Source organism: Nyctereutes procyonoides, unplaced genomic scaffold (genome assembly GCF_905146905.1).
Source record: "Nyctereutes procyonoides isolate TBG_1078 unplaced genomic scaffold, NYPRO_anot_genome, whole genome shotgun sequence".
Classification (NCBI taxonomy): Eukaryota; Metazoa; Chordata; class Mammalia; order Carnivora; family Canidae; genus Nyctereutes; species Nyctereutes procyonoides.
The window spans coordinates 56,133,962-56,160,875 of record NW_026575133.1 but is presented as its reverse complement, the minus strand read 5'-3'; the positions used below and the strand labels follow the sequence as shown (position 1 = coordinate 56,160,875).

General features: G+C 34.9%; 1 protein-coding gene across 3 annotated transcripts in view; it reads right to left on the bottom strand.

The window, feature by feature from the left end:
- The window catches only part of FZD3 (frizzled class receptor 3), a 102,752-nt gene that overhangs the window by 10,582 nt on the left and 65,256 nt on the right, over positions 1-26,914 (bottom strand). For all 3 annotated transcript variants that reach the window (XM_055300139.1, XM_055300137.1, XM_055300140.1), the window contains 2 exons: positions 15,577-15,725; positions 10,891-11,124 (listed from right to left, as the gene is read on the bottom strand). In XM_055300139.1, the coding sequence (XP_055156114.1) occupies positions 10,891-11,124; positions 15,577-15,725 (383 nt within the window). The remainder of the gene's footprint in view (positions 1-10,890; positions 11,125-15,576; positions 15,726-26,914) is intronic.

Below are 26,914 nucleotides of genomic sequence, written 5' to 3'. Positions count from 1 at the left end.
ATACAAGAGTTAATTTTGAAGCAGGTAACACAACACACGAGACAATAAAACTAAGAATTGTCATGAAAATGCCTCATTAAGTAAAGTGATTAGGAAACCAACAAGTTACTACCAACTTATGATTTACAGTAATTTCAGAAAGTAGATTTATTCACATGGTTGACCAGAAAGGGAGAAACCCATCTCATTCAATTCAGAATTAAGGTCTTATTCCTTGCAAAGGGACAGAAGCTAAGATTAAACAGAGTTGGCTGATAAACAGCTATGTGCAAAGTATGGATACTTTGCTCATTCAAATGAATTTTGGGTTATGGGGTGGGTTCTGGCAGAGGAGAACAATATCAGAAGAAATACAGCATTGTCCCTGGAAGTCTATAAGGCTGGTTATAATCAGTAGTACAACATACTCAAATTTTACTGAAAGACTAGGGTTGAAAGAGGGAGCATATGAAATTAGAGGAGAAATTAGTGTATTTCTAAAAAAAAAAAAAAGTGAATGAATTAGCAAGCAATGATGACAGTATGTGCTGACAGCTTCTTTCTAGATACCCCAGTTAACAGCTAACCAACTACCTACCTGTAAATGTCTTAATTATTTTTCATTAGGGCTTGAGGCTGTGAAGATGCTATTTCATAGAAGCTACATCTACTTAAGTATTCTAGTAACATCCTCAAAACATTTGTACCCTATATTCCAGATAAAGCAAATTCTTTTTTTTTAAGATCTTTTATTTATTTATTCATGAGAAACACAGAGAGAGAGCAGAGACATAGGCAGAGGGAGAAGCAGGCTCCTCACAGGGAGCCTGATGCGGGACTCGATCCCCAGACCGGGATCACACCCTGAGCCGAAGGCAGACGCCCAACCGCTGAGGCACCCAGGTGTTCTGCAAATTCTCTATGTGTAGCCCAAGACTCAGCCTTTGAGAAGTACAATGTATGTGAACTGGGCTGCAATGCTTATTGCAGGCAGGCAGTCTTCTCTCCATTATTGTGCTTATCTTGAAACGCAACAGTGGGAGCATCAAAGATAAGAAAACATACATTTGTATACACCTCTTTGTAAAAAAGTAATTTAGGATAATCAAGCTTAAAGAAAATGTAACCGAATATAATTTATACCTTTGATTAATATATATAACTTATTTCTAAAATTAAAAAGGATTTTTTAAAATTAAAAAGCAGGTCATTCCTTTTTAAAATAGTCATCAGGGATACCTGGGTGGCACAGGTGGTTAAGCATCTGACTTTTGGTTTAGGCTCAGGTCATCATTTCAGGGTTGTGAGATCAGCCCTTTGTGGGGCTCCATGCTGGATTTTCTCTCTCTCTCTCTCTCTCTCTCTCTCTCTCTCTCTCCCCCCCTCTGCCCCTCCCCCCACCGCACCCCCTGCTCACATGTATACTTGTTCTCTAAACAAATAATTTTTAAAAAATTCATCAAAAGAATGAATCATTAGGAGCTGAAGACCTACTGGCTGTCAAAAATCATTCATCATGTTTTCACAATAATTACAAATTTCATGACTCAATATGAATCATTTATAAAATTTAAGATTTTATTATTTATTTATTAAGATCTAGATCAATTAAAAAAATGTTTTATTTATTTATTCATGAGAGACGGAGAAAGAGAGGCAGGGACACAGGCAGAGGGAGGAGTAGGCTCCACACAGGGAGCCTGATGTGGGCTTGATCTCCGACCCCAGGATCACACCCTGAGCCGAAGGCAGACACTTAACCACTGAGCCACCCAGGTGTCCCAATTTAAAGATTTTTAGAGACTTATTCATACACTACTGAGGTGATCTAGTTTTATAAAAGTGCTTGTCAAATAATGTTTGTGTCAGATCACAAGAGTTTAGATTGAGGAGTCCTGGGGTGCCTGGGTGGCTCAGTGGGGTAGGCATCTGCCTTCAGCTCAGGTCATGATCCTGAGGTATTGGGATGCAGCCATTAGGTTATAGGCTCCCTGCTCAGCAGAGAGTCTGCTTCGCCATCTCCCTCTGCCCTTCCTCCCAGCTCATGATCTCTCTCTCTCTCAAATAAATAAATATTTTCTCAAGAAGTTGAGTTCTTTTATTTCTATTTATTTTTATTAAAAGATTTATCCAATCATTTTAGAGAGAAAGAATGAGAGAGCACATGAGTGGGAGGGGGTGCAGAGGGAGAGAAGCAGACTCTCCACTGAGTGCGGAGCCCCCACGGGGTTGATCCCACCAACCGGAGATAATGACTTGAGCCAAAATCAGAAGTTGGAAGCCCAATCGCTGGAGCCACTTAGGCGCTTCTATTTTTTATTTTTTTTAAGATTTTATTTTTAAGTAAGCTCTACATCCAGTGTGAGACTTGAACTTCCCACCCTGAGACCAAGAGTTGCATGCTCCACCAAGTAAGTGGAGTGCCCCCCAGAAGTCCTTTTAAAATGATAAAAGAAAGCATGTCTTTTGTTTCCAGTTTGAATAAAGCAAAAAAGAAAATTTAAGAATGAAAAAATGCATTTTAAATATTTAAAAAATCTTTTATGTTAAGTAGGTAAAAGTATTTAATTCTTTTCTATTAAAAGATATTTCACATTCAGGACAAATAGTTTTAAATTTGATTTGTATATTTTGGTAAAATTACACTGTTTGCAAATGAAAATATTTCAGAATGAGCTTGTTATTCTAACTAATTACTAATTACTAACTAACTACTAATTACTAATAGTAATTACTATTACTATTCTAACTAATAATTACTATTACTAACTAAAATAATCATAATTCTTGTCCTAAAGTGAGTGAAAGATTTTTCCAAATATAATTTGCCAGGTAATTTTGAGATCTTAAACCTCTCAAATGACTTCATAAGTATCTACTTAAAATGAATATGGCAAATGGAAAAAAAGCAAAGTATGATACAGTTTAATGAATAATATCAAAGTAATTTAAAAATAAAAACAAATCATTATTTAAAAATATGAATTGGGTATTTTCTAAAATAAAACCTAAATCTTTGGGTCTAACAAATAAGACTCAAAAATATATTTTCCATAGAAAAAATTACTATGCTGAGTTCTTATGTTTATTTATTTAAGTGAAATATTAAGGTTATCCACAAAATTCTAGAATATGAACAACCTGCCTATGGATAATTAGGAATCAACTACACAGAAAAATAAATTTAATTATAGCATTTAATCTCAATCGTATATATGGGAATTACCAGATTTATTTATCTTTTGCCAATCATTTAAACAACTGTGACTGGGGTGCTTGAGTGGTACAACTGGCTAAGCATCCAACTCTTGGTTTCAGCTCAGGTCATCATCTCAGAGTTATGAGATCCAGCCCTGCCTCAGGCTCCACACTCAGCATGGACTCTGCTCTCTGCTTAAGTCTCTCTAGCTCTCTCTCCCTCTGTCCTTCCTTCCCCTCTCCTTCTGTCCCCTTAAGATTTCTCAATCTTTTTTCTTTCTTTCTTTCTTTCTTTCTTTCTTTCTTTCTTTCTTTCTTTCTTTCTTTCTTTCTTTCTTTCTCTTTCTTTCTTTCTTTCTTTCTTTCTTTCTTTCTTTCCTTTCTTCTTTCTTTCCTTTCTTCTTTCTTTCTTTCTTTTTCTTTTTTTTTTTTTTTTGATTTCTCAATCTTAAAAAAACCACAACACAGGATGCCTGGATGGTTGAGTGTCTGCCTTTGGCTCAGGGCGTGATCCCAGTTTGGGGATCAAGTCCCACATCAGGCTCCCTGGAGCAGCCTGCTTCTCCCTCTGCCTGTGTCTCTGCCTCTTTGTCTCTCATGAATAAATAAATAAAATCTAAAAAAAAAAAACAACCCACAACACTGTGACCATCTACTCTACTATGCAATATAAAAATGTACATTAATTTTAATATAAGCTTAGGAAAAATGATAGGAAAGGTTAATTTGCTGAAAAGATAATACGATATATTCCAACATCAAAATGAAAGAAACATAAGATAACTTAGTCTTTTTCATTCTCTATACTAAGTACTGCCATTAATATAAATGAATTCATTTTGGTTTAACCAGTGTCTCATTATTCATTCCGTAGCTTTCCCTTGTCATGTCACCTACCTATCACCTAACACTCATTCCCAAACCTCCACCTACCTACTCATATACTTCCTTTTCTACACATCATCTCATCTAACCAACAATTACTTATTCTTTGAAGTTGACATACATGTGTAGGTGTATTTACCTTAGTCTACTTTATTTCATGTAGCAATGAGATCAATAAATACCCATCAAGGAGTCTGGACTAGAGTGAATATTGAGAAGCAGGTGTGTGTGTGTGAGATTTCATAACCAGATACTATTAAATGATGAGAACAATGGCTAAAAGATAGTGTTACTTAAAAACTGACAGATAAGAAAGAAATCTCCACGAGATGATTTCTGGAATTATGAAAACCCCTATTTAGACTCTTAAGTCCAACACGGTCTCAGAATCTTTCAGATCTGCTCTTATGTTCTGGCTACGGAAGAATGCCTTATAGTAGGAGTATCTGTGTACCACAGAGAACACCCTTCATAGGCTGTCATTTTAAGTTCTGGGGTCTGAATTCCTGGGAAACACCCGCATCATTTCTTTTTTTTCTTTTTTTAAAAAGTAATCTCGGGCAGCCTGGGTGGCTCAGCGGTTTAGCGCTGCCTTCAGCCCAGGGCCTGATCCTGGAGACCTGGGGTTGAGTCCCACATCGGGCTCCCTGCACGAACCCTGCTTTCCCTCTGCCTATGTCTCTGCCTCTCTCTCTCTCTCTCTCTCTCTCTCTCTCTCTCTCTCTCTCTCTGTCTCTCATGAATAAATAAGTGAAATCTTAAAAAAAAAAAAAAAAGTAATCTCTACACCCAACTTGGGGCTCAAACTGACAAACTCAAGATTAAAAGTTACATGCTCTACCAACTGAGCCAGCCAGGCACCCCTAAATGCCCATATTATTTCTAAAGTCATTAGTTATTTAATAGATTGGTCTATGGATAAATAGGTAGATAGACAGACATACAGATAGATAAACAGATATGGAGATGGAGATATATGCTTAGCACTGTGCTAGGTACTGTGGGGAAATACAGAGATGTCTATCACCTAATTCTCATTCTCCAGAAGTTACAAACGTAGGTGAGGAAAGATAGCTGTATGGAAAATAGGTCATATTCCAAAAAATGATTAAAAAGCAATTAACTGCCATGGATATGGGAATTAAGCAGTCCTTAAAGGATGGGTATGATTTTGATTATGCAGAGAGGTAGGAAACAGCATTACAGGAGTCATAATCTATCTTTTGTTTTTTATGACACTATACTTTTATAGATTCCTTCGTATGTCAATAGCACTTTCTCTGAATCACTTTCTGGCTATTCTTCTTGTATTATTATTACTGTAAGTATTTACACCAAGGTCTCATTCTTGATCTATTCTATGTTTCAAGTAATTCCATCTCATAATTTTAATTATCAATTACCTTATATTAAGGATTATAAACTTTCTTACCTAAGCTCCAGTTCCACTCAGATTACAGAGGCTGAAATACCCTGTATTTTATTGCCTTCAGAAATTCTCTACTCAATATGAATTTATCTTTTATTACCATTCATTCATCCTATATATTTCCTCTAAGTTATTTTCATGGGCCATCTGATCTTTCCCTTTGTTTTTTAAAGATTTTATTTATTTTTCCATGACAGACACAGAGAGAGAGAGAGAGAGGCAGAGACACAGGCAGAGGGAAAAGCAGGCTCCATGCTGGAGCCCAACGAGGGACTCGATCCTGGGTCTCCAGGATCAGGCCCTGGGCTGAAGGTGGCGTGATCTTTCCCTTTTCTTAAGTTCTATAACATCAATCATTTCTAGCACTCACTGTTTAAATTATGTGCTGACTTGTACTATTATATAATTGGCTCTTAGGTAAATGTCTTACCTTTCCTATAAGATTATGCTCCAGAAATGCAGAAATTATACCTTACCTTTCTCCTATATATCTCTTTATACACAGAATGCCATATGCACAGGAGGTATACTATAAATAATTGTTCATTCCTTATTGAAAAGTATGAGGTTAAAAATGTCAAATGTAAAATAATGCTGAGAATTAGTTCACAGAGGCTGGTGTTGACAAAACATATTCTTAAAGACTCTCAAATCCCCTTTCTCCTTGAGTATCTTTTTTTATTTTTATTTTTATTTATTTATGATAGTCAGAGAGAGAGAGAGAGAGAGAGAGGCAGAGACATAGGCAGAGGGAGAAGCAGGCTCCATGCACCGGGAGCCCGATGTGGGATTCGATCCCGGGTCTCCAGGATCGTGCCCTGGGCCAAAGGCAGGCGCCAAACCGCTGCACCACCCAGGGATCCCCTCTCCTTGAGTATCTTAAGATAGGACCCATAAATTACTGCAGAAACTTCCTAACTGGGTTTACTTATAGTCTTTTCTCCTATGTTGTTGCCAAAGTGATCTTTCTAAAACACAAATCTGATTTTATTACCTCAAGGCTCCAAGTCCTTTAATAGGTTCTTACTACTGTCTGGAAAAAAATCTAAACTCTTCATCATGTTTCATCTGTCCAAACATATATACTGTGCTCTAGCTATATACTCTGGTATCTAACTGCCTGTTTGTCCTCCTTGCCTCCATTCATGTGGTTTCCTTGTCTTTAATTTCAACTGCCTCCTCTGTTCCTATTCAAAGTAGAAATCCTGCTTGTGGAGTTTTCTTTGACTTTCAGTAATAAATTAAATGGTATTCTCTGGGATCTCAAAGTATTTTGTATATGGTTTTATTATATCCGTTAAAGTATATTACAATTGTTTACTCTTCTGTCTTCCATCTCTGTGTCCCTAACACTCAGAAGAGGGTTTCTCATATAAGAGTGTCGAATGGAAGGGAAAAGGCAAAAAAAAATGAAAGGATCTTTGAATGAGGTTAAAAACAGGTCACTGGTGATTGTAGAAAGTACAGTTTAGGTGGGTAAGAAGGCAAAAAAAAAAAAAAAAAAGACCAGGTATATGTGAAATGAAGGATGGAATAGGTAGAAAGAAAATATTAAAAATATTCATTTTAAAAATCTGGCAAAAAAAAAAAAGAAAAAAGAAATGGATAAAATAAAAAATATCACTATTTAAAAAAAAAAAACAGAAAGCTGACCAAGTTCTAAGGCAAAAGAAAGCAATTTGAGAGAAAAAACCAGCAGGTTTAAAAGAGTAAGTATAGAAATCATATCCTACACTCAGAGGACAGAGAAGAGAGAGTAAAAGGTGAATGTAAGACAGTTGTGGACAACGATGTTTTAAAGTGAGCATAGAATACTTTCCATTTCAGGCATTAGGATTCCTTTAGTTTCAAAGGCATTTCATTCCTTTAGTTTCCCAAACTAGAAATCTTAAAAACAAAAAACCTCAAAACCAAACAAAAAAACTTTTGCCACATTCCTTCTATCCAGCTGTTATTAATCTATAACCAACTACTTTCATTTCTTCTTTCTACACATCTTTCAAATCACCTTTCTCTTACCCCTGCCACTACTCTACTACCTAATAAGCCCTCATCAACTCTCAACTGAATTACTACGAAGCTCCTAACAAGTTTCTAATTCTAGTGTCTCTATCATCAAATTTAACAAGAATACATATCCAGACTTCTCTCAAACATTCTCTGTGAAGCTTTCTCTGACCCTGTCCCTGACCAGATTTACTCACCCTTCCATGCTACTATTGCTCCTATACAACAGGGGTTGGCAAACTCTGGCTCACAGTCAACTCTGGCCCCTTCCTATTTTTATAAATAAAGTTTATTTGATAAATAAATAAAGTTTAATTGGAAAAGCCACTCCCATTCTAACCGTATATATTTATGGCTGCTTTCATGCTACAACAGCAGAAATGAATAGGTACAACAGAGACCATATGTCTAAAATATTTACTATGTGGCTTTTCATAGAAAAAGTTTGCCAACTTCTAGACTCTATAACCATACTTATATTTTACTTTACTTGTTCACTTAAAATAATAATAGAAGTTGCTATCAGGTACTTACTGAGATAAGCACCACTCCCAGCAATTACACATATTATCTCATTTACTCTTCACAACACTCCTAAAGGGGCAGATATTCCTATTTCCATTTTTTAAAAAAGATTTTCTTTATTTATTCATGAGAGACACAGAGAGAGGCAGAGGGAGGAGAAGCAAGCTCCATGCAAGGAGCCCGATATGGGACTTGAACCTAGGACTCTGGAACCAGTCCCTGAGCCAGAGGTAGACACTCAACCACTGACCCACCCAGGCTTCCCTACTATTTCCACTGTACAGATGAGGAGACTGAGGATCTTCATTCTAGACTCTATGTTTTTAACAACAGTAATACTGTCTATATTATCTTTCTTGAATTTGTTAAGAACAAAGATCATGCCTAAATCATCTTATTCCCAGAGCCTAGCATAGTGCTTGATATAGTATATATTCCATAATTGTTTACTAAATTAATCTTACTAACATCCATTTTAACCCTGGCCTTCTTCCTGCTCAGTACGCTTCAATGCCTCCGTGTTTGCTTACTGCATCAGGTCTGACCATAATCCAAGGCAACTATACTTAGCAAAGTTCAAAAAACTTAAAAATGTCCAACTTCTAGGAGTTTTATGGTTTTGGGTCTTACATTTAGGTCTTTAACCCATTTTGAATTAATTTTTGTATATGGTGCAAGGAAGTGGCCCAGTTTCATTCTCTTGCATGTTACTGTCCAGTTTTCCCAATGCCGCTCATTGAAAAGATGGTTTTTTATCCATTGTATATTCTTGTCTCCCTTGTCATAGATTAATTGAGCCTAAGTGTAGGGGGTTATTTTTGGACTCTCTGTTCTGTTCCATTGATTCATGTGTCTATTTCTGTGCTAGCACCATCTTGTTTTGATTACTACAGCTTTGTAGTGTATCTTGAAATCTGAGATTATGATGCCTCCAACTTTGTTCTTTCTCAAGGTAGCTTTGCTATTTGGGGCCTTTGTAGTTTCATACAAATTTCAGGATTACTTGTTCTAGTTCTGTGGAAACTGCTATTGGTATTTTGACAGAGATTGAATTAAATCTGTAGATTGTTTTGGGTAATACGGACATTTTAACAATATTGATTTTTTTCAATTCTTAAGCATGGACTATCTTTCCATTTGTTGTGTCATTTTCAATTTATTTCATCAATGTTTTATAGTTTTCAGAGTATAGGTCTTTTGCCTCTTTGGTTAAGTTTATTCTTTGGTATTTTATTATTTTTGGTGCAGTTGTAAATGAGATTGTTTCCTGAAATTCTTTTTCTGCTATTTTATTATGAGTGTAAAGAAATGCAACAGATTTCTGTATATTAATTTTGTATCTTATGACTTTACTGAATTAATTTATCAGTTCTAACAATTTTCTGGTGGAGTCTTTAGGGTTTTCTATATATGGTATCATGTCATCTGCAAATAGTGAAGGTTTTACCTCTTTAGTACCAATTTGGATGCCTTTGAGCATAGGCAGTAATCTCTCTGACATCAGTCATAGAAACATTTTTCTAGATATGTCTCCTCAGGCAAAAGAAACAAAAGCAAAATTAAACTATTAGGACTACACCAAAATAAAAGACTTTTGCACAGTGAAGTAAACTGTCAACAAACAAGGCAACCCACAGAATGGGAGAAGATATTTGCAAATGATATATTCAATAAGAGGTTAATATCCAAAATATATAAATACTTATATACAACTCAACACTAGGAAAACAAAGAATCCAATTAAAAGATGAGCAGAGGACCTGGCTCAACATTTTTCCAAACAAGATATACAGATGGCCAACAGACACATGAAAAGATGCTCAACATCACTAATTATTAGGAAGTACAAATCAAAACCACAATGAGATATTACTGCATACCTGTCAGAATGGCTAAAATGAAATAGACAAAAAATAACAAATGTTGATGAGGATGTGGAGAAAAAGGAATCCTAGTGCATTATTAGTAGGAATGCAAACTGGTGGAGCCTTTGTGGAAAACAGTATGGAGGTTCCTCAAAAAATTAAAAATAGAATTACCATATGATCCAGTAATTCCACTCTAGGGCATTTACCCAAAGAACACAAAGATACTAGTTTGAAAAGATATATGCACCCCTATGTTTACTGCGGCATTATGAATAAAGAAGATGGGGTATACATAAACAATGGACTATCGGGATCTCTGGGTGGCGCAGTGGTTTGGCGCCTGCCTTTGGCCCAGGGCACGATCCTGGAGACCCGGGATCGAATCCCACGTCGGGCTCCCGGTGCATGGAGCCTGCTTCTCCTTCTGCCTGTGTCTCTGCCTCTCTCTCTCTCTCTCTGTGTGTGACTATCATAAATAAATAAAAAATTAAAAAAAAAAAAAACAATGGACTATTACTTAGCCATAAAAAGAATGAGATCTTGCCACTGGTGACAACATGGATAAACTTAGAGGGTAAAACACTAAGTGAAATAAGTCAGATGGAAAAAGATAAATACCATATGATTTCATTCACATGTGGAATTTAAGAAGCAAAATAAATGAATAAAAGAAAAAAGAGCCACAAACAAACAAAGACTCCTAAATACAGAGAACAAATGGGTGGTTGCCAGAGGGGAAGTAGGTAGGGGGCATGGCTAAAACAGATAAAGGACATTAAAAGTACATTTTTTATGATGAGCACTGAGTCATAATACATAGAATTGTTGAATCATATTGTATACCTGAAAGTAATAATACTATGTTAATTATACTTCAATTAAAAAACATTTTTAAATACAAATAATGTTCAGCTTTTTCAGAATTGGCTACTCTTCCTTCTTAAGCTGTGTGACTCTAATTCAATATATAAAATAAAGTAAGCTACCAATGAAACTCACCTGCCATCACGGGACCTGTGGAGACTGCCGTGGTAGCTGCTTACTTTGCTGTGGACACTCCCTGCTTTGCTTCTCTGATCATCCACCATAGCAAGCTGAGTTGAAGAAGCATGTGTGGACGTTCCTTGAGTGGAAGTTCCTCTTGATTTTCTTATAATAGGAGTATTTGGATCCCTCAGAAGAGACTGAGCAAAATCAGGTTCCTGTAGTACCTGTCGGCTTTCATTTACTATCCTAGAAAACAAAATACTAAGTTAAAGGTACAGAATAACATCCCTGTAGACCAATAAATGTGACACAGTGACATTATTCTTGAAATTAATTGCTTTTCAAATGTCTTTAGGAGAGATATAATATTGTTGACAGAGGAAAGAATCTGTATTCTAAAGTGGCATGATGGAAAGATGCCTGTATTAGAGTAAGAAAGTCTGGATTTTAGTTCATTAAATACATGATCTCATGCAGGTCATTATCCCCTTTCCTTCATTTTCCTCATCTATAAGATGAAGCTCTACAATTTCATCATTTCTAAAAAGTCACTTTCAATTAAAGAAATTTATGATTCTCAAGGACTTTGAAAAATTTTTTAAAGATTTTATTTATTTGAGAGAGAGAGAGAGAGAGAGAGAGCAAGCACAAGTAGGGGGAGAAGCAGAGGGAGAGGGGGAAACAGATTCTTCACTGAGCATGGAGCCCCGCTGGGGCTTGATCCCAGGACCCCAAGATCAGGACCTGAGCCAAAGGCAGACATTTAACCCACTGGGCCACCCCACTGCCCTTCAAGTACAATGAAATATTATAAAGATACTACAATAAAGTAGAGTAACATTTTCTTGAAGTTTATGGATGTATTAGAGGCCTCACTGTAGTGTGTGTGTGTGTGTGTGTGTGTGTGTATAATTTAAGGAGATGAATTATTGTCAAGAACAAAAGCTTTTAACTGCTATGAAAAGGTTAAAAGCAGATAAATGTTTATGATAATGAACAATGCAGCAATTAAACTGATAAAAGAGTCAGTTAAATAGTCACAAAGATCAGAGACTCAGTTTATGTAAATAAACGACTGAGAATCAGGGATTAAAGTTAGAATCAGAAAAACAATTAAATGAAAAAATAAAGCTCTGACATATAAGGATTTGATCATACGTTGAGAAAGTGCATATATTCTAAATTTTCAGATTACAAAAGGATTGTTGTTACTATTATTGTTTTTAGTGGTGAGGTAGAAGGGCTAAAGAATGGTTGATACTTGTTGGGTACCCACATTGTGCCAGGCATTTTACATAAAGTCTCCTTTGATCCTTCTTAATGTTTTTATTATAGAGATCAATGTTCTAAGAGGGTATCTCTAAGAGGATATTATAGATCTATTGTGAATAGATCTCTATTAAGTATAAATACTGTGATCTCCATGTCATAGATGAAAAAACTGAGGTCCTAAAGGATGAAAGAACTTTCCAAAGTCACACAACAAAATCAACAGTCAAACTTAAGTTTAAATAGCTTGGTGGTGCTTGGGTGTCTCACTCTTGATCTTAGCCAAAAGGCCAAGAAGCAATGCTTAGGTGGCTCAGTTGGTTAAGTGTCTCTTTTTTTTTTATTTTTATTTTTATTTATTTATGATAGTCACAGAGAGAGAAAGAGAGAGAGGCAGAGACACAGGCAGAGGGAGAAGCAGGCTCCATGCACCGGAGCCCGACGTGGGACTCGATCCCGGGTCTCCAGGATCGCGCCCTGGGCCAAAGGCAGGCGCCAAACCGCTGCGCCACCCAGGGATCCCAAGTGTCTGACTCTTGATTTCAGCTCTGAAAATAATCTCAGAGTTGTGAGATCAAGCCCTTCACACTGGCTTCAGCCTGCTTGAGATTCTCTCTCTTCCTCTCCCTTTGCCCCTCCCTCACACTCTTGCACTCTAAATAACTTAAAAGCTAAATGTAAGGTAATGATAAAATATATTTATAATGATAAAATATTTTATATAACATATCTATATATGACACATAACATATATATAACACACACACACATACACACATATATATACACACATATCTCAAATCAAAGTTTCAAAAACTAGATAGAAGAAAGAACAAGTCAAAGACAGTTTAAAAAAAAGCAACCAAACAAGTATATGTTTCTCTGGTCATCAATGGCCCTAATCATATAATCATACATCCCAAGTCAGTCTTGGTTGCTAACGTTATTTTCTAAACTTATTTTTTTTAATTTAATTCAGACTGACATCTGGTCATGCCAAAAATTTACTCCATCTTCAAATGGTAAAGTTTTTTCCCCTCATTTCATAGATAAGAAAATAGAGAAATTAAATGATACGATCTAGATAATTCCAAAATAAGATTTCTAAAAATATTTCAGTGTCAGAATTACTAAACACAATCTTAAATGTGGCTTCACTTAGGGGGAAAACACTAATTCAATTAGCACAATTTTAGAAACTAATCTCTTTATAGCATAGTACATAACAAAAGGGATAAGAGCAAAGACGAGAGTCTAGAGTCAGACTACTTGGGTCTGAATCTCAATTCAGCATTCACTATGAAACCCTGATTCCATGCCTCAGTTTCCTTCTCTATAAAATGATGATCTCTCTTACAAGGCTGTTTGAAGGATTAAATGGTTTAATAATATATAAAATGCTTAGAACAGTACTTGGAGAATTTAATGTGCTCAATTAATTGGTAACCATTATCACAATTACCTTATAGCTATTTCTCAAAGGCTAAAGCAGACAAATGCTAGAGATAGCTATTGGATGCTCACACTCGAGCTCCAGGATAAAGAACTGCCACTCTAGTCTAAGGCATAGTCCTGGCTTGTAGGACCACAATGACTTTGTTAGGTGGGGATCCATGGTCACAGAAAACCAAATAGAAGGGTCTTGGGAATTCTAACCAGTTTCAAAAGGATTCTGGCCCAACCAGCACCCAGCAAATAACTAGGAGTAGCCCCATAAGAGTGGGATTAGTTCTATCTAGAATTTCCAATATAATGCTATTAAAGAATTGTTTGTGTATGGTCCAGAGATGACCAGGAATGTTTAATACAAGCCATTTTCCTCAATATTATCTTTTAGTGTGATTAAAATGTAAATATTTCAAAGAATACACAGATAAGTCACAGTAAATCCCACAAGGATTTTTCCATGAAGGCAGGGACTTGGCATCCCTGGTATCACAACATAGTTCGTGGTACATAGTAAGCAATCTATCAAGACATTCTTAAAAAATGAATGCCCAGGAAACACATTTTGTTGTTGTTAAATAACTCTTATTCCCTTCTTTCCTTCTGTGCTCAATGAAACTGTTACTTAAAGGAGAAATGCATTATCTGGTACCCCTAGTAGCAGCCTCAGATACAGTAGTAAAAAATGTATATTTAGGGGATCCCTGGGTGGCGCAGCGGTTTGGCCCCTGCCTTTGGCCCAGGGCACGATCCTGGAGACCCGGGATCGAATCCCATGTCGGGCTCCCGGTGCATGGAGCCTGCTTCTCCCTCTGCCTGTGTCTCTGCCTCTCTCTCTCTCTCTCTCTCTCTCTCTCTCTCTCTCTGTGTGTGTGTGATTATCATAAATAAATTAAAAAAATTTAAAAAATGACATCATAAAAAAAAAGAAATGTATATTTAAAAATTGGGATTATTTTGTCTCAGTCTAATCTGTGTAACAGAAACGGATAATTACTGGTACTTTAGAAAATACAGATTTTGTTAATGAGGCATTTTAAGTTGTATGGGAAAAGTACATTAACCCATATAAGGCACAATTTAAAATACAACCTGAAGAGTTTTATAGACTATCTCTCAAACCTATTTTCCACGGACTTAGCTTAAGTAAAATCATAAGCATATAGACTCCATTAACTTAGAATTTGAGATAATTCAGGTATAATATCCACATAAGATTTAAACGGAGTAAAAAGTTTGAAATCTTTTATTCCTTTATGAATATTCCAGGGGCTTGCTTTCTTTTGCTTCATGACTAAAGATTCCATAAATATGTCCTCAAGAGATTGCTTTGGCAAGTTTTATATTTTTACCATGACACTCTAATACACAGTGTGGCCAAAGATGAATTATAATAATTTCTTTGATTCACTTCATTATCATTTTATAATATATTCAATATCATTTTTCTATTTTGGCTTTTTTTGGCTTTAATGTATACTTTATCATAATGGAATAACATGTTATCCATATAATTTCTGGTATACTTGGAAGAACAATGGGCAATTGGAAAGGAAGTCTAACCTAATACTTGTATGATTTCGGTCAAAGCATTTAACCTCTGTGTCTTAGTTTTTGATCCATAAAACAGAAATAATACATACCAGTCCTCCCAGGAATATTGAGAAGATCAAGTAATAATATATATAAAAGCATTAATTTGTTTTTAAGAAAATTGTAATTTAAGTTTTTGAAAATAAGAGACTAGATTTCCCTCAAATATTCTGAATTAGTGAGGTATAGATCTTAAGCCTGGTTCTACTTGGTTCTCTTCTTAGATAAACTTTCATTAATACACGCTACTCTGCTAATCAGATTATAACTGGTAGCAGCTGAGGTTACAATCACGTTGAAACACATCCCCCAAATCCAAATTGTTTTCACATAAGCAACACATTTTATGTGAATATGAGGCTTGTGAACATTGTGATTATTTCAACTTACTCTTTTTTCCTACGACCGTGAAAAAAACTGGCCCATTCAAAGCATGTCTTTTTGCTTCCAACCCAAAAAATGGAGGGAATACCAACTATGAGAGCCATCAGGTATTTCATCAGAAAGAGAATCAGGTCTGGACGACTCATTTGAGTAACCTACAAGAAGGGAAAGAAAAATATTTTAAATATGTAAAAAGAACTTTCTATCAAAGGCCATTATCAATATTTTTTAAAAATAATAATTCTACAGACTTTATATTTTCACTTATAGAGTTCCAGAGTTAATTTTCTCATTATATGGAAAAGATACACACTTTGAAAATTTGACATAAGTTTCTATTTTATGTTTTGAGTCTTATATTTTTCTTCTTAGCTCATAATGCTTTTTTTTTTTTAAGATCTTATTTATTTATTCATGAGAAACACACACAGAGAGAGAGAGGCAGAGACACAGGCAGAGGGAGAAGCAGGCTCCATGCAGGGAGCCCGACATGAGACTCGATCCCAGGTCTCCAGGATCACGTCCTGGGTTGAAGGCGGCGCTAAACCGCTGAGCCACCCGGGCTGCCCACAATGCTATCTTCTAAAGAAAAAGATTATTAATGTAGAATACAAGCCATGAATAGGGATAGAGGCTCAAATAATACCTATATTCTTCTTGGCTAATTCTCTTAGTCCTATCATTGGTTATTACAATGTAAGAGTAGGAAAGTAGTAATCTTTTCCCATTTTATTAATTTCTGTTCTTATCTTTTATAGTCCTTCCTCCCGCCTATTTATTTTACTCTGCTGGGTGTTTTCAAGCTTTCTTTTTAACCTATGAGTTATTTATAAGTACATTTTCTAGTTTCTAGTCAGATGAGTTTTTAAAAGTTGCTTTTTATTGTTGGTTTCAAGTTTAATTATTGTGGTCAGAAAATGTGGTCTATTTCATTCTGGTTACCTTAAACTTTGAAGACTTGATTTAAGACACTATGAATTTTTGTAAGTATTTCTTGTGAACTGTAAAATAGCATATACTAAAAAAATATATATATATAAAATAAAACAAAATAGCATATACTTGGGGATCCCTGGGTGGCTCAGTGGTTTAGCACCCGCCTTTGGCCCAGGGCGTGACCCTAGGGTCCCGGGATTGAGTCCCGCATCGGGTTCCCTGCATGGAGCCTGCCTCTCTCTCTCTCTCTGTCTCTCATGAATAAATAAAATCTTTAAAAAAAATAGCACATACTTTGTTGGGTACAAAATTTTCTATATGTATTAGATCAACTTTATTAGTTCTGTCGTTCAAATTTTCTGTATTCTCAATTAATTTTACCTGTTTTATTTTTTAAAAGATTTTACTTATTCATTTGAGAGAGCATGCACAAGCAGGGAGGGGGTTGCAGAGGGAGAGGGAGAAGCAGACTCCCCATTGAGCAGGGAAGCCTAATGCAGGGCTTGATCCTAGGACCCTGGGCAGATGCTTAACCAACTGAGACACCCAAGTGTCCCTACCAATCTGTTTTATTTTATTTTTATTATTTTTTCCCTACCAACCTGTTTTTTTTTAATTTTTTTAATTATTTATTTATGATAGTCATACAGAGAGAGAGAGAGAGGCAGAGACAAGGCAGAGACACAGGCAGAGGGAGAAGCAGGCTCCATGCACCGGGAGCTTGACGTGGGATTCGATCCCGGGTCTCCAGGATCGCGCCCTGGGCCAAAGGCAGGCGCCAAACCGCTGCGCCACAGGGATCCCACCCCCCTACCAATCTGTTTTAATAGAGGCATGGCAAAATCTCTCACATAACTAGGGACTTGTCAGTTTTCCTTCTAATCCTGTCAGTTTTCACTTTCAAGCCTATGTTAGGTGTTTAAATTCAATAATGCTCTAGCTGCTCATTTTGCTTATTAATGCTCTTCACCTTAAACTGTATTTTTATCTGACATTACCAAAGCCAAATCAGCTTTTCACTTCATCATGGCAGCATATTTTCAAGGTGTATCTTTTCCTATTTGCCAATGTATTTCTTTCAAGTCTGTCTCTTTTGGTTATACTGCTTTTAAGTAGTATATGGTTTACTCCCACTAAACCGTACACCACATGAAAAGATGATTTCCCCCCCCTTTTTTAAAGATTTTATTCATTTATTCATGAAAGACACACACACACACACACACACACACACACACACACACAGAGGGGCAGAGACACAGGCAGAGGGAGAAGCAGGCTCCATGCAGGGAGCCTGACGTGGGTCTCCAGGATCAGGCCCTGGGCTGAAGGCAGCACTAAACTGCTAAGCCACCCGGGCTGCCCTTTCCCCACTGTTTTATCCCTACCATCTAGACCAGTGCCAGCATGTAGTAGGTACTCAATAAATACATAGATTTAAAATATACTTGGTTTTATTTTAAAAAATTAGTTAAAATGATCAGCATCTCCATCTTTTTGAGTAAGAAAATACTCCTAGCATACTTTAGCTACCTATATTCTTTATTATTTTCCAGAAATTCAAAACAACCTTTGTAAAAATAGTTATCTTTATTATCTATAACTTTGTTAAAAAGTACACCCTATGCCTACCTTTGGGTTCCCTTCACTTCTTGCTAAAGGATGATCTTTAGAAATTCTTACAAATAAGGTATGCCAGAGATAAATTATTTTAGTCTTTGACAATGTCTTTATTTTGCCCTCAGTCTTGAATGATAGTATAGATGGGTAAAGTTATCTTTCAGCATTTTAAAAACATTAGTTCATTATCTTCGAGTTTCTATTGCTTCTGTTAAGAAGTCTAATTGATAATATTTTGGAGATTATTTCCTCTCTGGTAGCTTTAAAATTTTTCTTTATCCTTTTCACCTTATATTCCCATTGAATGTCTCTCATTGTGATTGATTTTTATTTCTCCTGCTTAGCATACAGAGTGTACTTTTTTATCTAAGGACCCAAGTTTTCAATTCTGGAAAATTCTCAGACATTAGGTTTTTTAGTCATTATTACAGCTTTTTGTTCTATAACTCCCATTAGATGTGTATACTGAAGTTCCTCAATCCTAATTTTTTATGCCTCTTAACTACATAATTACATAATTTTTAGCATTCTATGTCTCTCTATATTCTGCATTCCGGGTGAACCCTTAAGAGGAATTTTCTACTTTACTAATTCCCTCTTCAATCATGTCTATGTTAGGATTCATTCTATCTACTGATTTAAGTTCCATAACTTCAATTCTAAGATGTCTAATTCGTTCTTATATTTGTGTATTCTTATTTCATTTCTGCTAATGTATCTTTATTTCTTATTCTTTTAAAATGGTTTTTATTATTTATCTTTTGGAGAATCCTAAACATACTTTTTTTTTAAGATTTTATTTTATTCATGAGAGACACAGAAAGAAGAGGCAGAGATACAGGCAGAGGGAGAAGTAGGTTCCCTGCAGGGAACCCGATGTGGGACTCAATTCTGGGTCTCCAGGATACACCCTCAGCTGAAGGCAGGCCACCCAGGTGTCCCTAACATACTTATTTTTAAATAAGTCTTTGAAAAATTCGTTTACTACTTTTATTTCATCTGGGAGCAAATCCATCTTCTGACTGTTGATTTTGTTGTATGCTTTCTAGGTTTGGCTTTTTTCTTTTTTGAATTGTGCATTGGAATTTTAGTTTGCAGGTTTGAGAATTTTCCCTCTTCTCCTTTCTCTCCCTCTCTCTCTCCCTTCCTCCCTCCATTTATCTTAGCCTGTCTCATGAGTTTTTGTCTTCACCAGTGCACACAGGTACATCTTCAAAAACTAGGTTCCAAAAAAACACAAACAAACAAACAAACCAAGTTCCATATTGGTGACTGTGAGCTTCAGACGTTATTGCTTACTGGGAACTCAGTACTGAATCATTGCAGTTTGGCTTAAGTATTGGTCTTACAGCTGTGCTGGCGACCTCACATCTCTAGATAAATATTTTTATATTAACTACAGCTTCAGGGAACAGTTGCTATTACTTTTTACACAAACTTCCTTTCAGGAGCAGGGAGCAGGGAGCAGGGGAGCCTCATTTCCAATTTCTACTTTTAACCAATGAGGCTAATTCTAGCCCTCTGACTTCCATATGACACACTTCCCATTATACCCCAGAAACTGGATGTCCAATCACCTCTAGCTGGCGTTCAAGAGGCCCATGTTTTTCATCCTAGTCATCAATTTGCATTTCTTTCTTTTTTTTTTTTTTTGTGATAGTCAGAGAGAGAGAGAGAGAGAGAGAGGCAGAGACACATGCAGAGGGAGAAGCAGGCTCCATGCACCGGGAGCCCAATGTGGGATTCGATCCCAGGTCTCCAGGATCGCGCCCTGGGCCAAAGGCAGCTGCTAAACCGCTGCGCCACCCAGGGATCCCTCAATTTGCATTTCTATTATACAAATAAGTTTATTTTGTCTTTTAGACTGATTACATTTAAAAATTTTTATTATGGTTTACATATAACTGATTTTATGTTTTATCTATAACTGCACATGATTAGAGTTAGCCTGGTAAGCTCAAAACATAGAACTTAAATTATACTTATAACCTAGAATTAAGGTGTAATTCCTTTAGAATTTACCTAAAAATCAAAAAGCAAATATTTATAGATCATCCACTACTCTAAGAATAATTCTGTTCAAAACCCCGTGACTTATAAAACAGATGTAAGGTTTGATTAATGTTCCTACCAAGCTGATAATCTAAATGAAAATGCAAATTAAAAAAAAAACCACTGAATAGTTAAGAACTATAATTAAGAAGCAAGTGAAGAGATACTAAAGCAGATCATAAATAACCTCCCCATTAAAAAGTACAAAGGCTTCCTATTGTTTCATTTTCTAAAAAATGTTATTCTTAAGTAATCTCTATACCCAAAATTGGGCTCGAACTCATAACCCCGAGATCAGGAGTCACATACTCTACTGACTGAGCCAGACAGGTGCCCCTGTTTCACATTTAAAAAAAAAATACTTCTATATATAGCATCATTTATTGATGATCTCATACATTACAAACCTTTTTATCCCCTCCCCCCAGCTTCTATAATACTGCATAGTCAGATTACTCTCCTAATGAGGCATTATTTTCTTACTTCATTACTTTTTTTCTTGACTTCCTACTCCTGCTCTTCTACCCTTTGCTCCCCCACTACCCTCTATACAAGAGTTCTTAATGTCACTCCTCGATTCTCTCTTTACACTTTCAACTAATCATTTAAACTTAGAAGTCATCTACTCATATTCTTTACCTAATTTGCTTTCAATATAGTTGTTCTGTGAATATAATTGGTATGGTGGTATTGATAAAATAATACAAGTATGCCTCTTCCATGTTCAAGTAGCTTTAGCTATTCTCCCCATGTGTCCTACTTTTTTGCTACCAAGGACAAGGCTACCATTCCAAAAGTCCCAGTCAATTTGATAAGATGCCCTGCCAGAAGCAAAACTTAAAAACATGGTGTAAGTATTGGGAACCATGAGACAAAAAGATATCCAGAAAATCCAATAAAATCAATAGAAAAAGGAAACAATCAAAGGGTTCAGTAAGTTGGGCAAGATTAATATAAAGAAATCAAATGTTTTCTTACGTATCAGTAACCAGAGAAGAAACATAATGAAAACAATTTCATTTATAATAACAAACAAAAGCAAGAAATATCTAGGAATAAACCCAGCAAGAAATACAAGAAAATGATAAAATGCTATTAGAGAACACAGAGAAAAACTGAAATACTAGAGATACAGTCCATCTTTCTACATGCAAAGATTTAATGTTTTAAAGATGTCAATTCAATTATCCCCCAAATTAATCCTATAAGCTTGGTACAATCCAAAAAAGAGCAATAGGATTTTCTCATGGAATATTAAAAGTATATGATGAAAGTATTTCAAATGGGGAAAATATCATAGATTATTTAATAAATGATGTTACTATGGTTGGCAATCCACCTGGAAACAGTAATTTAGATGCCACCTCTCACAAGAAAAAAAATAAACTCTAGACAGTTAATAATAAATCATAAAAGTATTAAAAGAATGAAGAACATTTTTATAATGGCAGTGCAGAAGGCCTTTTTAAAAAAGTAACATGAAGCAAAAAAGACATAAAAGGAAAAGACTAATAGTTTTGAATGCTAAAAACTTAAAACTTCTGCAGAACAAGAAATATTAAATCAATAGGTTAATGACTAAGTAGGAATATTAACTATATTATGTCAATAAAGCAAATTAAGAAACGGAAACGGAGTAAAAATAGAACAAAGGGAAGAAAATAGCAAATACACACACATACAAGGATATACATATCAACAAAGTTAACAAAACTAAAATAGCTTTAAGAGATTACTTTGCTCAATTCCATTCAAATAAACCTGAAAACAAAAACAAATGGTAGTAAAATATAAACAAAATTAATTATATAAATAAAACTATATGTCTCATTTATGAATTTTTATTCAAATAGAATTGAACCGCAAATTTAAAAGATATGCCATGACCAAAACCAAAAATACAAAGATGGTTCAATATTAAGAAACCAATTTATAAATTCCATACATTGCTGGATCAAAGGGAAAAAATAGATATAATCATTTTCACGTATGCCAAAAGGCATTTGATAAACTAAACACCTATTTTTGGTTTTTTAAGAGTTGTAAAAACATACAAATAGATGGTGAATAAGTTCTTAACGTGACAAAATAATTCTCCCTCAATCCAAAAGTATCATGCTTAATGGGAATACCAGGAGCCACTAAATATTCTCATTAAGGTCAGGAATAAAATAATATGTACCAGCACCACTCTTAATTAACCTTGTTTCAATAGTTCTAACAGACTGAAGTTAGACAAAAGAAATAGATTATGAATATAGAAAGGAGATAAAATTACTTTAATTTATAAGTAATATAATTTTATACTTGGAAAATCTAAGAGATAAGATAAAAACTATTACATATCATAAGCAAGGTGGTGAGGTACAAAGTAAAATACAGAAATCACTTTCATATATATGTAGGCAAAAAAGGGCTTCATTTGCCATTGTATGAGCTTAACCGTGCCATCCTAAAATTCATATGTTGGAAGTCCCTCAAAAGGTGACTTATTTGGAGATAGAGACTTTAAAGAGGTAATTAAGGTTAAATGAGGTTATATGGGTGAGTCCTAAACCAATCTGACTGGTGTCCTTAGAAAAGAAATTTAGACACCTAGACACCAAGGATTCACCATATGAAAAAAGACCATATGAAGAAAAAAAACACTAGAAAAGATCATGTGAGGAAATAGAGATGACTACTCATATAACAAAGACAGAGGCTTTTGAGGAAACCAACTATGGTGACACCCTGATCTTTGACTTCCAGCCTTCACAACTTTGAGAAAATAAGTTTCTGTTGTTTAAACCACCTAGTCTGTGGTATTTTGTTATGGCAGCCTTAGGAAACTAATACAATCACAGTAACAAAAAAGATAAACACCTAGTAAGGAATAAACTTGATAAGATAAATGAGTGATGTACTGGAAGAAGTTTTAAAATGTACTCCCCTTAAAACATGCTCTTGGCTAGAAGGAATCACTATTATAAAAATGCAAATTCTCCTTGATTTAGCCATTAAATTGAACACAATTTCATTAAAATACCAACAGAGTTATCTGGGTATTAAACAGGATGATTTTAAAGTTCATACAGAAGAACAAACAAGTCCATCTAAACAGGAAAATGCTGAAAGAGAATAGAAATATGTAAAATTGAGCTATAATTGTGTAATTAATAACGGGCACAGTTTGAGTATTTAAATGATATTCCAAACTGTTCAGAAAAAAAGAGAAATTATTCAAAAAGTGGATGCTACATAGGTATCTAGAAAAAATTAGCACTGAAGCTATAACATGTCATAACAAGATAAATTTCTAATAGATGAAAAATTCTAATGTAAAAGAAGATTAAATGACAACAAAAAGAAACCACAAAGTTCAAGATGAAAACTTTCATATTCTCAGGGTAAAGAATGACTTTCTAGTTATAACACAAAATCTAGAAGCCATAAAAGTAAAGATAGATAAATCTGACTACATAAAACCCCAACATTTCTGCATGGCTAAAACTTCCTGAACAGTCAAAAGACAAAAAGCTAGTATAAAATTGTTACAAATTTATGGCAGATAAAGGGGCTAATTTTGTTAATAAATAAATTATATAAATAAAAGTCTACTACTTAAAGAAAACTGGCAAAAGATATGAACAGTTTATAGGAAATGAAACACAAATATAAGAGCTCAAGTTCACTTATAGTTTTAAAAATTAAAAATTATTTGATGGTAATCTTACCAATTAGATAGGTAAGATCGAAGTCTGATAGTATGTTGTATTTGCAAATGTGTGGAGAGGTATACTCTCATATATTGGAGATGAAAATTTAAATTCATGTCACATCTATAAAACACAATTTAGCAATATTTATCAAAATTATATCCTTTATGAAGCTAATATAATGTCATATGTCAATTATATCTAAAAAATTAAACCCTTTGATCAAGGAATTCTTTTAAAAATTTATGCTGCAGATCTATTCACATATGTGTGAAATGATATACAAAAACTGTTTGAAATAGTAAAATATTAGAGACAATGTGGTTTATCCAGCGCATGGTATATTATGAGGTCATAACAAATACTGAGGGAACCTTTTCACTTTAGGTATTAACCTCCAAGGTATATTGTTAAGTGACAAAAGCAGGATGGAAAAGTGTGTATAGTTGTTACCATTCAAGTAAAAAAGAAAAAGGAATATACTTGTTTGCACATGTATAATCATCTCTGAAAGTACATATAAATTCCCTGTGACATTCAAGTCATCTTGGGAAGGGCACTAGGCAGGTGGGAGACAGGCATAAATGCGAGACCTTTTCCCATATACTCTACTTTTAGATTTTGACCCATGTTTTTAAGAATAAAAAAATAGAGAACTTCATTTTTCTAAGTCTGAGCATTCCAAAAATAAAAATAAGAGTTGGATGGGATATGAGGAAAAATCCCCATTGGAGGGCAGTATATAAATTGGTATAATATTTCTGATAGACAATCTCATAATACTTACTAAAAAGTGAAATGTGTACAACATTTGAGCCATAAAGTCTTTTTTTAAATATATTCTAAAGAAATAGGTTAATACTAGGAGATTGTTCAAATAAATTAAGATGATTCAAATAACCAAATAAGTAGCCACTCAATAATGGTAACATAAAGTGGAAAAAGGAAGATATAGTGATATGCTTGTAAATGTTTAACTGGTTCTCTAGATGGAGAGTCCTGTTTTGCAGCATCTACAAATTTTGTAGTATAAATTCACCAACCATGCCACTTGCAAGTTACCAGTGTGACATCACTTACTGTGAAGTCATGAAGAGATAAGCACAACTATCTCCTGTGAGTCTGTGTAAGCCAGCTCTAGTACACTACTAAGGGTAGATGAATGTGTCAAATATGATCACATTTATAATTTTAAAATTCTATATAATATCTATTATTTATATACATGTCAAATATGACTTTTTGGTGTTTTTGTAAAATGCCACTATAGATTGTTCTAGTTATCTATTAGTGAGTAAGAAACCACACCAAAACTTAATAGCTTAAAACAGAAACTTATCATCTCTGAGTTGACTGGGTTCATTTGGGTAACTCTCATCTGGGTTGTCACATAGTTGCAGTTGGATGACAGATGGGACTGGAATCATCTAAATGTAATATTAAAATGAACATATATATAAGTATTTCTTCACTGAAATACTTGGAATCTCAGCTAGGATTGCTGGAAAAGGTGAGAGCTGGATGGGATCTCTCTCCCACTCTCCTTCTCCTCCTCACTTCACACAGCCTTACCGTATATCTCATGACTAGTTTGGAATTCCACACTTTGTGATTTCAGAGCAGGTTGGCTTCTTACTAGAGGCTGCTTCCTCCCACAGCAAGCATTCCAAGAATACTTGGAAAAAATGGCAAAGCTTCTTATGACTTAGCTTCAGGGTCATACAGAATCACTTCTGCTGCATTCTACTAAACAAAAGCAAGTCACAAAGCAAGTCCAATTCAAGGAAAAGAACTACACAAGAGCAAAATGTGTAGTTCATTGGCTGGAGGCAAGAGAATGTATATCTCTAGAGAAGCTATCAAAGTGTTAGAAAAATATAAATACTGGTTATATTGATGGGGAGGTGTGTTTTTTCTCTGAATATGTTTTACAATAATTTTTTCCTGATATTCTGGAATTTTTTATTAAGTGGAGAAAACCATATGTATATAATAAACATTATAAAATATATTAACCAGGAAAACTTTTCATCATATTAATGGAATGCCAAAAACTCATGTCATATAACATAAATCTGGATTATGGTAGTATCAGTAAATGTTTTATAAATGAATTCTCTAAGGAAAATATATAAATTATATTCATATTTAATAAAGTATATAGTGAATATTTAAGCTTCAGATAAACAGATCAATGATCAACTACATTGAAAACATGATGATGAACTGTACAGGACTCAATGCCCAGGATTTATATTCTGCATTTATACACACACACACACACACACACACACACACACACACACACCTTTTTGTGACTTCCCTGCATTTTCCACTATGGCACATTATTTCTTAAACACAGATTTTCACATGGTAATAAGAACAAATGACTACAGGTAGTATATAAAATGAGTTAAAACATGTAAGGGACTTAGAACTGTACTTGACACCTAATAAATACTCAAACATGTGGTATATGGAGTACTATTATCCCAAAAGATACTAAAAGGTCCATAATAAGATAGTCCATGGTAAAATAAAATTTTGATATTATAATCCTTCCTTGGAGATTCACATGCACATTCGGGTAATTAGGGCTCTGAGAAGTCCTGAAGTAAGCAACTGTTTATCTTCATTCATCCTAGTGTTTCTCATGCTATTATATACACTTAAATTACCCCACCTGAAAACTAAAGAGGTTACAATAGGTAAATCCTAAGTTTATCCTAATAATCTATAACCCTATTAAGCTTGAAAATTTTCTAGGGGAATTAGAGCCTAGCCTCTAATTTTTTATTATGTCTATCTTATTTTGCTCCAAAAGCTATTCTCTATTATTTAAAAATCTATCATACTAGTTAACACATACATTTTAACCATAATTCTATACATTTCTGACTCACAACGAAGAGAAAGCAAGTTCCTATAAAAATGGAGGGAGATAAGGGGAAGAATGAGGCTATTGAGAGGCATGTTTCAAATCACGTCAGCCTGTATTTGGTGAATGGTGAAAAAACAATGACTGAAGAAAAACAACT